This window comes from Plectropomus leopardus, chromosome 22, assembly GCF_026936395.1.
Source record: "Plectropomus leopardus strain MGB_pleo_1.0 chromosome 22, ASM2693639v1, whole genome shotgun sequence".
In the NCBI taxonomy this organism is placed as follows: domain Eukaryota; kingdom Metazoa; phylum Chordata; class Actinopteri; order Perciformes; family Serranidae; genus Plectropomus; species Plectropomus leopardus.
Window position 1 is genome coordinate 10,320,939 of NC_142197.1, and position 9,950 is coordinate 10,330,888.

The following is a 9,950-nucleotide window of genomic DNA, read 5'->3' on the forward strand; positions in this document are numbered from 1 at the left end:
TAGGTCAGGGAAATGTGAAAATTCCAAGACTTTTGTAGTTTTTCTGTAACTGTTGGAACCCTGTAATTGTAATTAAATTTATTTAAAAACTCTACAGTATCTTTACTTTTAATACTTAAATACATTTTCCTGCTTGTACCTATATATATATATATATATATATATATATATATATATATATATATATATATATATATATATATATATATTTTACTATTGTAAAGTTTTCAATGCAAGACTTTTACTAGTGACAGAGTATTTTTACAGCGTGGTATTAATACTTTTACTTAAGTAAACAATCTAAATACCTCCTCCACCACTGACAAAAACAAGCGACCGACTTGATGAATGGCTCTTTTGTTTTGCAAGTGTGTCATTGCACAATTATCTGTGGGGCAATGAGTGTCAACAAAAATACACACACACACACACACGCTTAATTACACTGTCTTTCAACTTGTGGACTTGTGGTCAGGTGTGTGAGTTAGTTTGAGGAAATGTATTCGGATGTGACATGGGGGCATACTTGAAAAGCAAGCCACTGCAAAACATTGGTTTCTAGTGTTGGAATGTGGCCGTGTGGGAGCAAAGATGAGGGTAGTTCAGCGTGTGCAAATAGAGTTGAAAGGAAGGATAGCCAAAAGATATGCATCAAGCAAGCTGCAATCAAAGAGACAGGAAAAGGAGACCAGAAAAAAACACACACAGACACACACACACACAGCCTACTTCAAGATTGTACTTAGGGTCTGCGGTGTTGTGGTTCCTTGAGAGGCGACCGAGCCGCAGGAGAGGGAGGACGGGGTAGGAAGAAAAGAGCGATGAGAAAGAGAGAGAAAGAGAGATGGAGGCAGGCATCTCCAAAGTTGGCGCGTTGGGAGAACACCTTATAATTATCTACATCCGCTCTGTCAGCCCGAGCCCGCAGAATGGACAGATACAAGAGAGAAATAGATTCTCATTCACATATAAAAGAATGAATAAAGATCCACTGATAAACCAGCACACATGCAAACACCCACAAACAGTCCATATTTTTATAGGCAGGCACGCCCACACACAAACACACACGGACGCGCTCACTCACACAGACAGGCTTATTATGGGGCTGAGTCCAGACTGCGTTGAGTGCGGTTCCACACCGAGTGTCTATTTTGAAGGGGTTGTAAGCCAATTCCAGATTCCCTGTCTCTTTCTCAGTCTCGCTCCGTCTTGCCTCTTCAGTTCCGCCCATCCAGCCAGCGTGGGGCGGCAGCGATGGCATTAAGAGGTCATGCAGTAGGCTCCGTAATTACCCACGCTGAGTGTAATTATCAGGTTGCTTGACGAGGTCTTTTAAGTATTAAAGTGCCGCTTGCTGGCTCTTTTTTTAGGGATCACAATAGGGTCAAGTTTTGCAGTTGTAATGTGTTTGTATTCACTGGGTGCTGTAACAGCATTGATTGACCTTTAGGGGTCAGTATTCCGCCTGATGGCTACTTACAGTACAGGAGGGTGCTGTAAATGAATTGTGTTCAGGAATGTGATTGTGTGCAGGTATGCATTGATTCGTGGGCGTGTGTCATTGTTCTATTCTTGCAATTTGTATGGTTGCTGTATTGCAGAAGAGGAGCAGCAGCACTGAATAATCTTGGTTGTGCAACACTAAAGGTCCAGTGTGTAGGATTTAGTGGCATCTATTGGCAGAAACTGAATGTAATATTAATAACTGTATTTTCTTGAGTGTATAATCACCTAATAAGACTTGTGTTTTTATTACCTTAGAATGAGCTGTTTATATCTACATACAGAGTGGGTCCGCTTCCACAGAGTCCACCATGTTGTTCTACAGTAGCCCAGAACTGACAAAATCAACCAGTATATATGTATGGGGACATTCACATATTCCCCTCTGTCACTGTATTTCTACAACCATGTTAGCACATGAGAAGTTTCAGTTCTGCAAACTCACCATTTAATGCCACTAAATTTTACACACTGTTGCTTTAAATTGGCAGTAAAAGAAAAGCAGTGACTCCAGGAGGCAACGAATAACAAGAATTCAACCAATCCCCATGAAATCTGCGCAACCTTGCAATTTTGTCCAATTATCACAACTTTACCACAAATTTTACTATTTAACCCCTTGAAACCTGAATTGATATCAGTTTTCCTGTGCTGTGTTCAGATGTGTTTCAAAAGCCGTTGAAACCTAGAAACCTGAGAAAATTTGTTTGATTTCAAAGAGCAACTTGACAAGAAATGTCCTGTAAATTGCAAGAAATTAGTAATAGGTAACAAGAAAATTGGCTGAAAATTTGTTTTTTTTAAAAAGCGAAAAAAAAAAAAATTAGTTGTTTTGTTGTAAATTTCTAGTTTAGTGTTTCCTTCTTTACTTTTTTCTTCTCTTTTTTTTTCATTTTTGGGCATTTTTTACTTGTTCTAAGTTACTTCCTGCTAAATTTTGTGTTTTTAGAAAAACTGCCATGACATCAGGCTTTCCGGCTGCAACAATCACAAAAAAGCCTGCAAAACCCTGGAGGAACTAAAGAAGTGGTTTCAGAGGATGATTTCATTGTGTTGATAGTTTCTGCTTTGCTGGGAAACTCAACTATGATGACTCACTTTTAGTAGAAAATTGATTGCCATTTGTTCTCTTTAAATATTACAAAACAACACTGGTTTCTATCAGTCAACCTTTGATGAAATGATATCAGTATGTGTATTACCTTTGCTAAGCATACTTATTTTAATTATTTGCAATCAGGTTTTGGTTTGATTTATTTAAAAATCATGTTTATTTTTTCTGTAACACAATTTTAAACATATAATTATAATGATTATGAATATATTTTTCTGGTCATTTCTCCCTACTTTTTGATAATTTTCCAGTAATTCTAAAAATGTAAAACTAATTTTTTCAGTCATTTTCTTCAGCACTTTTCACTTATTTCTTGCAATCTGTGAGACATTTCTTGCTAAGTTGGTCATTGCCTTTTTCCCCAAATTTTTGTAAGAAATCAAACCAATTTGTTCAGCTTTCAAAGCTTTTGTGAAGCGTGTGAACGCAACACATGCAAAATGACGCCGAACCAGGTTTTTAAGTGTTAACTTGGACTTGAGTTTCACCTTATTCTGTCTCTTTATATTCCTGGTCAAGGTAAGGACAGTGCAAGATATTCTAGTCTCAAGGAGAAGAGAAAATCATTAACTCCTGTGATCATGGTTCTGTCCCCATGAAGCCGGATCCTTTCAGCTGAGAGAGATGTCTAACTGACCCCATTGGGAAATCATTTACTCTGCACTTGCTGCGCCAGCCGTCCCATGAGAGGTAATTTTATCTACCTGCCTCCATTTCTCAGTCCTTCTACCTCTCAAACTGCTCACTCTGCAGTCGCTCGCCTGTCCTTTCCAGCAGAAGATGATCGGTCCCCGGAGGCGTGTCATCAGCGCTCATTTGAGAATGATTTCATGGGGTCCTGCTCGCATGCCTCACTGCTGATTTGACCGTCCCAAATCACAGGCCCTTCCTTGTTTCATGCGTCTCTCTTTCACTCTCTGCTCACGTGATCGTCCCACTCAAGGGCCTGGCGTACTCTTTTGCTCGGCGCTTGTTTGACTGTCCTTCCCAGGAGGATTCCTCCTTGTCGTTTATTTGACTTAATTACTATGCTGGCTTTGTGGAGGGAGAGGGGATGAGTGACACTTCGCTTAACGACCAGGCCTCCCTTCCGTCTGTGTCGTCTACTGTATGTCTGCCAGCTTTTCCTTCATTAAAAGCAAGTCTCCTCCCCTCAACCATCACCCCCGCCATCCCCCTCATCCTCCCACCACACACCACAGTGTGGGTGTCAACTGAGAATCGTCCCCTGACAGGCATCAATGCGGCCATCAAACACCTGTGGGCCCGAGCAGTGACACACAAAGACGGCGGCACACGATACACTCTGATGCCTTCACACAATGACTTACACAACAGCAGTTTGCAATCACACATAATTACAGAAGATTCAACGGCACAATAAAAGATACCGATTTGTGAGCTCATGCATACGTGCGCGGGCACACGCACAAAACCAGGTGTCTAATTATAAGGGCGCCTGCCAGACCTGACACATTTTTTTTTGCATTGCTAAAACACGCACAAACTAACACACAGAGACTCCACTTGCAATCTAAATGGAGGAAATCGCAGGAGAGGGTGTTGAGTCCTCTCACCAAGCATGGCAAGAACATTCACACACACATACACATAAACAACAAGGCTTTGATGTACTTTTAGCAAAAATAATACCCATGAAAGTACATCTGTCATGACAGGCTACTCTTTCTCCCCACAGACCTGCTCTCTCGCTCTGACATCACATCCATCACTCGTACAGTGAGTCAGTGCACACTTTGATGCTTGATGACATATCTCTTGTCTAGTATTGTTGTCAGCAACATGTTCGCTTGTCAGACTGAACAGTGAAGAGGATCACAAAAGGGGGCAGGAGGGAACTATATTCGCATTCTTGAAACAGATGGCTGTGTAAAGAAGGGATGACATTTTCCCATCGTGCCTAGAGGCTTGGCTTCGTGTGAACTGACATGATGGAGCCCTGGGGATGTATGACTTGCAGCAGGTAAGTTCAACTCTGATTCTTTCCAGATTCATTTTGTTCATGTGGTAAGTGCATGTCATCACCCTTTTAAAATCTTAGATTGTGACATGCCAATGACTACAACCACCAGGGGTTCATGTTTTGTTTCAACATTGGGGGGACTCATGTGATCAAGGGATTTGGGGGTCCGCCACCAGAATATTTTATGGTTTCCCACAAACTTTTATTTGTGGCTGCTGGCCACGATTAAAACATCTGCTGCCACAGGTAGATTTTATATTTTTGAGCTGAACTGTTTATTAGAAGTGCTGTTATAATATATATACTATTTAGGTGATTCATTGCACCACATTCTTGGACTGCAGAGTGTACTCTTGGCACAGGTGGAGCAGTGAAATGCCAGGTGCATTGAACGTGAAACCTAATGGTTCATATCACTGGGTCCAAAAGTTTGAGAAAAAAAACAAACAAACACAGAGTGAATTCTGTCTATGTTGTGTTCACAGACATGCAAAAACCTCAGAATTTAGAGAGGGGACACTGATAGAAAAGGGGAAAATAAGGAAGGTTTGCACTTAATTTCTTAAATTCTGGTGAATTTTTTAAGCACTAATCTGTGCCTTTTCTGCATCAATTTATGTGAATGTCTTGAATTTTTTCAAATCAAACGTCCTCTGCTACTTTCATGTTTTTATTAGGAGGCAGAAATGCACATATTCTAAATGCTGAAGGAGGCATCCCCCTCGAAATCACCTATGCAAAGTGCTAAAATACAATTGTTAAAATGCATTCAAGTCAAATGCTTGTTTATTCGAACAATCGCCATATACACTTGGAAGCTGAAAGGGTGATGAAGGAAAATATACCATACCAAAATTACAACTTGCATTGCATCTAAAGAATAAAGCATGTCATATAGCAGGCCTCTAAACATAAGTTATACCAAACGTCTCAGCTAAAGATAGAAAATGAATTAGAGTGACAAACATCACATTTGCCCCCTTCAAGACTGAAATTTTCTCTCGACACAGAGCGAAATTATCCGGGGAACCAAAGCCTTGGGTGACACACAAGGGGGATGCTGCTAAATGACGGCAAATCAGCACGTTCATAAACTTCTCAGAGGGCATGTTTTATGAGAGAAACGGGACTAAAATAAGGAATCGGGAGACCACACTCCCAGCCATATACTTTCGGTCATGTTTTAGGACAAAGAACCACAATAGCCTCCCTCACTGACATTAAAAAGCAAAAAAAAACGTCCTAAAATATGCCAAAAATGTTGCCAGTTATTTCGAGCTGAGATGAAAAGTCTGCTATTACAAAGAGCCTGATTTAGTGTAGGGTGTGAGAGAGGAGACGAGACACAGAAAGAGAGAGAGAGAGGGAGGGAGGAGCAGGAGGAGAGGAAGAGCCGGCGCTCCGCAGTCTCCCCTCAAAATAACACAGAAGAAGAGAGAATAACATGTTTGCTTGTATACGTCAAAAACTTACACGTGCACGATATAAAAAGACATGCGAAACTCCCTCTCATTCTCTCTTGATATGTTCTCCTGCAAATGCATTATTTGATACATGCACATTAAACCAATGTGCATGTATAGTTTTCCATTTAAACAAAACTCTACAACTGTTGGATCCATTTAGGAACAAGAAGTCGGGAACCTGCACAGCCCCTTAAAGAAAGGCTCTGTGTCATGACCGAGTTTTTGGGACAGAAGCCATTAAAACAGAGGCTCCACTGCCTGTTCGGAGCACTTAACAGGGCTGTACAGTACTACCAGAAGGGGACAGCACAAGGGGAAAATTGGTACAGGGGCCAATATATACATTTAACTCCAGGCAAGAGCCCTTCCTCAGCATATGGAACCAATCTGACTATTTGCAAGAAGAATAGTGAATTCTGAGAGACAGAGCGAGCAAAAAGGAAGGAGTGAGTTAATGGGAGAGAGGGAGTTAGATGTGCTGACCAAGAGGGAGAAAGAGTGAATGAGAGAGACACAGAAATAGATTTACAGAAATAGAAGAGAAAAAAGGGATACTCAACATAAGAAAGAATGCATGAAAGAAAGAGCACAAAAGAGCACCCCAAGGGCAAGAAAAGAGACAAGCTAAAAGCACCATATACCCCGGAGTCAGGGGGGAGAATGGAGAATGGTGCTTACCCTTGTATGACAGCTTTAGCCTGGGTACGTTGTGCTTGGGCTCTACACCTCTTCCCGGCTGCACCGCCCCGCACAGCAGCACTACAATCCCAAACAGGTAATCCATGGTGCTGGAGTGCTGCTGGCTGGCCTCCAGACCAGGGGGCCACTCACACCCCCGACCAGTGCCCAGAGATGAGTGTCTCCTGCTGGGGGTCCGCCGAGCCTGGAGAGTCCCTCCACGCAAGCCCTGAAAGTGGAGGTTCCAGGGAGAGAGGAGGGGGGTACAAAAAATCCTGGTTCCCCAGCTCAGAGAGCAGACTGTGGGGGGACTTGTGTAGTGTGAAGTGGGTGGAGGGGGTGCCGCTCACATGGCTCCCCGTGTGGAGGTCCAGGCTTTATAGTCCCCCTATCTGTTCTCCCTCTCAGGTGAAGGCTCAGCAAGGCTTGAGATGAGAGGTAGAGCCTGTGTGAAGGTAAATCAGATCACTTATCCACAATAGTAAGGCTATCCTTTCCTGGAGATTTTTTTTTTATCTCTTTCTGTCTTCTGGCTTCTTCTCTTTGAGCAGACACTCACAGCAACCCTCTAATCCTTGTGTGCGGCTCCACCAGACTGCCAGAGTGAGAGAGGAGGAGAGAGAGAGCTACACCATCCACAGAAGAGAAGGGAGGGGAGGGAGAGCAGCTGAGAGAGGAGGAGTGCTGGTGAGAGAGAGAGAGAGAGAGCGGGGGGCGGGATGACTCCAGAGCAACGATTAAATCAGTATACTGGATAGGAAGTGTAGTAGATGGTTGGGTTTTTATAGTGGTGCCTCTTCCGCACTTATTTCATTTTGTGTTAGTCATCAATTCTCAGTTTCCTGTATGCTAATGCCTCTTACACCAAAACTCTTACTTTGAAAAGCCTCAAACAAGGCGTTTGCTGGGTTTTTTTTATCCCTGCCAGTCGATATGCAGGTCACCTGTTTGTCCTGAGGCTGAAGTCAGACAAAAGCAGAGTTGGGACCAAGTTTTGCAAGTCCAAGTTTTGTAAGCCCCAAGTCTTTGCAGTCAAGTCCCAAGTCAATTAAGTCTTGACAAATTCTCAAGTCAACTTTCAGACAAAAGCAAAGGTACGACAAAATCATTGTTTTGCAAGTCACAGATCTAAAGCCTTTGCAATCAAGTCACAAGTCATGTCCTGAGTCAAGACTGACCTGTCCCAAGTCAAGGAAGTACCAGGACAAGTTACAAGTCAAGTCCCAAGTGCTAAACTTTGAGACAAAAGCAGAGGTGGGACCAAATAATTGTTTTGCAATTCATAATTAAGTTTTTGCAATCAGGTCCCAAGTCAAGTTCCAAGTCAAGACTGACAACTCCCAAGTCAAGTCCCAAGTCAAGACCCAAGTCCTAAACTTTGAGACAAAAGCAGTGGTGTAATTATTTTGCAAGTCACAAGTAAATTTAAAATCTTTGCACTCAAGTCTTGAGTCAAGACCCAAGTCAAGATAGGTAAGTCTTGAGTCAAGTTCTAAATCAGGACTGACAAGTCCTATGTCAGGAAAGTGCAAAACTTTCAGACAAAACTAAAGGTGGGATCAAGTCTTTGTTATGTAAGTCACAAGTATAAGTTTCAAGTATTTTCACTCAAGTCCCGAGTAAAATCCCAATTTAAGACTGACTCCCAAGTCTTAAACATTGGGAATAAAGCAGAGATAGTAATTGCTTTTTGTCACAAGTAAGCACCAAAATTTTGCACTCACTCAAGTCACCTGTCAAGACAGATAAGTCCCAAGTCCTAAACTTTAGACAAAAGCTGATATGGTGCCAAGTCATTGTTTTCTAAGTCACCAGTAAGTCTCAAGTCATTGCACTCAAGTTGCAAGTCAAGCCCCAACCCTAAACTTTAAGTTCTGTGTCCCAAACAAGTCCTAATGTGCTCTTCACCTGACTGTTATGGACCTTTATTTTCAAAAAAATAAAGGTCCATAACGGGTACCTTGCTGGAAAAAGGTCAGTAGAAATTGACAATATATGGAAAAACAGGAGTGTTTTTTACAGAGTGTATACAAGAGCAAGAAGAGAATATTGGAGGAATTTATATGTTACAGCTTTTTCATCATCTGACATTGACTTAATATACAGAAAATCTACTGTTTTCACATACAAGAGTTCAATGCCAATGCCAGAGGCCAATAAATGACCCTCTACATGATCTCTATAGATTTAAAACCACAGCACATCATATTTAAGACTCTTTTCAGGATCTTTGGTCTGAAACTTGGGATTGAAGTGGGTTTGGGAGTTAATAAGAATCGCACTGCGTGACATGGATAGAAGGAAAATGGTCTCAGTCCCAGGAAAAGTTAAGAGACAAAAATCAGGACCAGGCAAGACTGATCAAGAGTGTCTGTTTCTATAATGGCCATATCATGTCCACTCCAAGCCCTCTATTTAACAGATCATAAGGAGGGTCTGTCTCTCCGGTTAGAATAGCTTCCATATTAATTTCTCACATTTGTTTCCTTTTGAGCTCAGAATATTTATTTTCATACATTCAGAGAGTTATGAGGAAAATTCTACATCAATTACCAGTCACGATTTTCCCACAGAGAATTTAGCCTTTGAGCGTGTTTTCGACTTATCCAGATGAAATCTGCCAGTCGAGAGGAACACATGCTGGTAGTTAACCCGTGTAGTCTGAGACAGATCCTGTATCTGGTTAAGTCATTCACATCAGCAGGGCAGGTCAACAACACTCCCCTCCTCTCTCAACCCCCGCTCGCCCCTGCAGGTGTTTGTGTGTGTGAGTGGGCACGTCCTGCTTCCTCTCAGAAGGTGACATAGCCGTGGTGAGGTGATAAAAGCTTTGATAAACAGGGGTGCTGATGTGTCAACTCACACACCTCAAGACACTAAAAGAAAACAACCTGAGAACTGGGCTGGTATAGTGAGTGTATTGAGTGTGTGCTTGTGATATAAGGGCACCCTCATATTCCAGCACTTCCATATATGCTTTGTGTGTTGAAACTATTGTTGCTGCATTGTATGTGTGTTTGTGTTTGCAGTGTAACTTTATTTAGACTGGGCTATTGATAGCCTAAATCAATTTTGGTAAAAGTTAAAAGAATGCTAGCATGTCAAAGCATGCAAGATGTCAGCCTCCTTAAAGACTAGTTCCAGGTTTTTACAACTTGGATTGTTTTCTTTGATTTTTGTAGTTCTGGCCATCATTCTTATT

The 9,950-nt window shown here is 41.8% G+C and overlaps 1 protein-coding gene across 1 annotated transcript in view; it reads right to left on the reverse strand.

The window, feature by feature from the left end:
* Nucleotides 1-7,480, reverse strand: part of sema3aa (sema domain, immunoglobulin domain (Ig), short basic domain, secreted, (semaphorin) 3Aa) — a 42,882-nt gene extending 35,402 nt beyond the window's left edge. Inside the window, exon 1 of the mRNA XM_042510947.2 lies at nt 6,749-7,480. Coding sequence (XP_042366881.2) covers nt 6,749-6,854 — 106 coding nt within the window. The 5' untranslated portion in view covers nt 6,855-7,480. The remainder of the gene's footprint in view (nt 1-6,748) is intronic.
* Between the last annotated feature and the right edge of the window lie 2,470 nt (nt 7,481-9,950).